Here is a 1723-nt window from a genome sequence, read left to right as displayed (position 1 = left end):
TGGTGGCGGGCACAGGTAATCTCAGCTACTGGGGAGGCTGAGACAGGGGAATATCTTGAACCCAGGAGGCGGAGGTTGCAGTGAGCCGAGATCGTGCCATTGCACTCCAGCCTGGGCAACAGAGCGACACTTCATCTCAAAAATAAAATAAAAAATAAAATAAAAAAGTTTCCATTTTCAGAGGATTCTGCATTTCAGAGTTATTAGCCCTTTAATGCCGGCCGTGCACCTCATAGGGCTGTTATCCACGTCAAGATGCTGTGGAGGGAAGCAGTTTCAGAACAATCAGTGATGATCGCTACTGTGAATCCACTATTCATCAGGTGCCCCATCGCTTGCTCATGGGCTCCTCACCAGAGCTCTAAGCCACAGGAGCTATTTTCATACCCCATATAGGTCCATCCTATAACACAGCCAGGACAGAGACGAGAGACTCAGGCCTTCTGACTTTGATTCTGCTCTTTCATCTTGTTGTGCATGCAGTTAGAGAAACAGGCAAAAAGGAAAATGAAAGTGCACAGCTGGAGCCCATGATTTCCTGGAAGAGCCCGAGAGTTTGGCTTTTTTTTCTCCTGCAGCACTTAACAGAAACCAGTTTCACAATCAATTCCTGTTCAAAGGTCACCCTACTCTTCCTATCTGTCTTTCTCCAGCCCAGACGCTCACAGCCTCCTGCAGGACCAGGGGGCCTCGGAGAGTCAAGGACAGAGGTTCAGGATCTTCCTCTCCCTCGGGACCCGAGGCCACAAAGGAGAGCTCCGTGGAGAGAAGGTGAGATGGCAGGCAGAAGTTGGGGGAGAAGGGGGCTGCTGCTCTAGTCCCTGAAGGACAAAGCCCCCAAGGGGTTAGCTTTAGGCACCTGACTCAGGAAAAAGAGCTGCTGTCCAAGCAGCGGGGTTCAAATGCCAGCCAGAGCTTGGGGAGAGTCTGAGGATCAATTTCTCCTGTGTTAAACCTGGTAGGTTTCTGTCCCTTACAGCCATTTGAGGGTTAAATCAAAACGTGATAAAGCATGTAATGTGACTAGCCAAGCTGCATTTGCCCCTCCACTGCTGGGGATCCAAGGGCTTAAGCAGAGGTGATCTGGCACTTAGAAAGCAGGTGATTTCAGCTGGGCGCGGTGGCTCACGCCTGTAATCCCAGCACTTCGGGAGGCCGAGGCGGGCGGATCACAAGGTCAGGAGATCGAGACCATCCTGGCTAACACGGTGAAATCCTGTCTCTACTAAAAATACAAAAAATTAGCCAGGCGTGGTGGCAGGCGCCTGTAGTCCCAGCTACTCAGGAGGCTGAGGCAGGAGAATGGCGGAGCTTGCAGTGAGCCAAGATCGTGCCACTGCACTCTAGCCTGGATGACAGAGCAAAAAAAAAAAGAAAGAAAGCAGGTGATTACATTAGCCACAGGGGTTTCTCTAGAAATTCAGTATAGGAATGGTTTAGGGGTGTCATTTCACAAGAAAAAGGGTGCTAGGTGAGTTGTCCAGAAACTGCAAAGCCAACCTACAGAGTTTTCTAGATGTAGGTTTATGTGAAGTTGTTTGGGAAGAGGGTGAGGGAGTTTGTGATAAATATTAGGGTGACTAGGCCAGGCGCAGTGGCTCATGCCTGTAATCCCAGCACTTTGGGAGGCTAAGGCAAGTGTCTTGTTTGAGCCCAAGAGTTTGAGACCAGCGTGGGCAACATAGTGAGATCCTGTCTCTAAAAAAATCAAAAATTAGCTGGG

At 49.9% G+C, this 1723-nt stretch overlaps 1 protein-coding gene across 3 annotated transcripts in view; it reads left to right on the top strand.

Moving 5' to 3' along the window:
* Positions 1-523: 523 nt before the first annotated feature.
* Positions 524-1723, top strand: part of APOL6 (apolipoprotein L, 6) — a 20633-nt gene continuing 19433 nt past the window's right edge. The window contains exon 1 of one of the 3 annotated variants that reach the window (XM_011978960.1): positions 524-771. In XM_011978960.1, the coding sequence (XP_011834350.1) occupies positions 531-771 (241 nt within the window). In that variant the 5' untranslated portion in view covers positions 524-530. The remainder of the gene's footprint in view (positions 772-1723) is intronic. The other 2 variants (XM_011978961.1, XM_011978962.1) reach the window with 2 other exon arrangements.

Source organism: Mandrillus leucophaeus, unplaced genomic scaffold (genome assembly GCF_000951045.1).
Source record: "Mandrillus leucophaeus isolate KB7577 unplaced genomic scaffold, Mleu.le_1.0 Scaffold2, whole genome shotgun sequence".
NCBI lineage: Eukaryota > Metazoa > Chordata > Mammalia > Primates > Cercopithecidae > Mandrillus > Mandrillus leucophaeus.
Note: the sequence above shows the minus strand (reverse complement) of the source record. Positions and strands in the feature narration are given on the sequence as shown.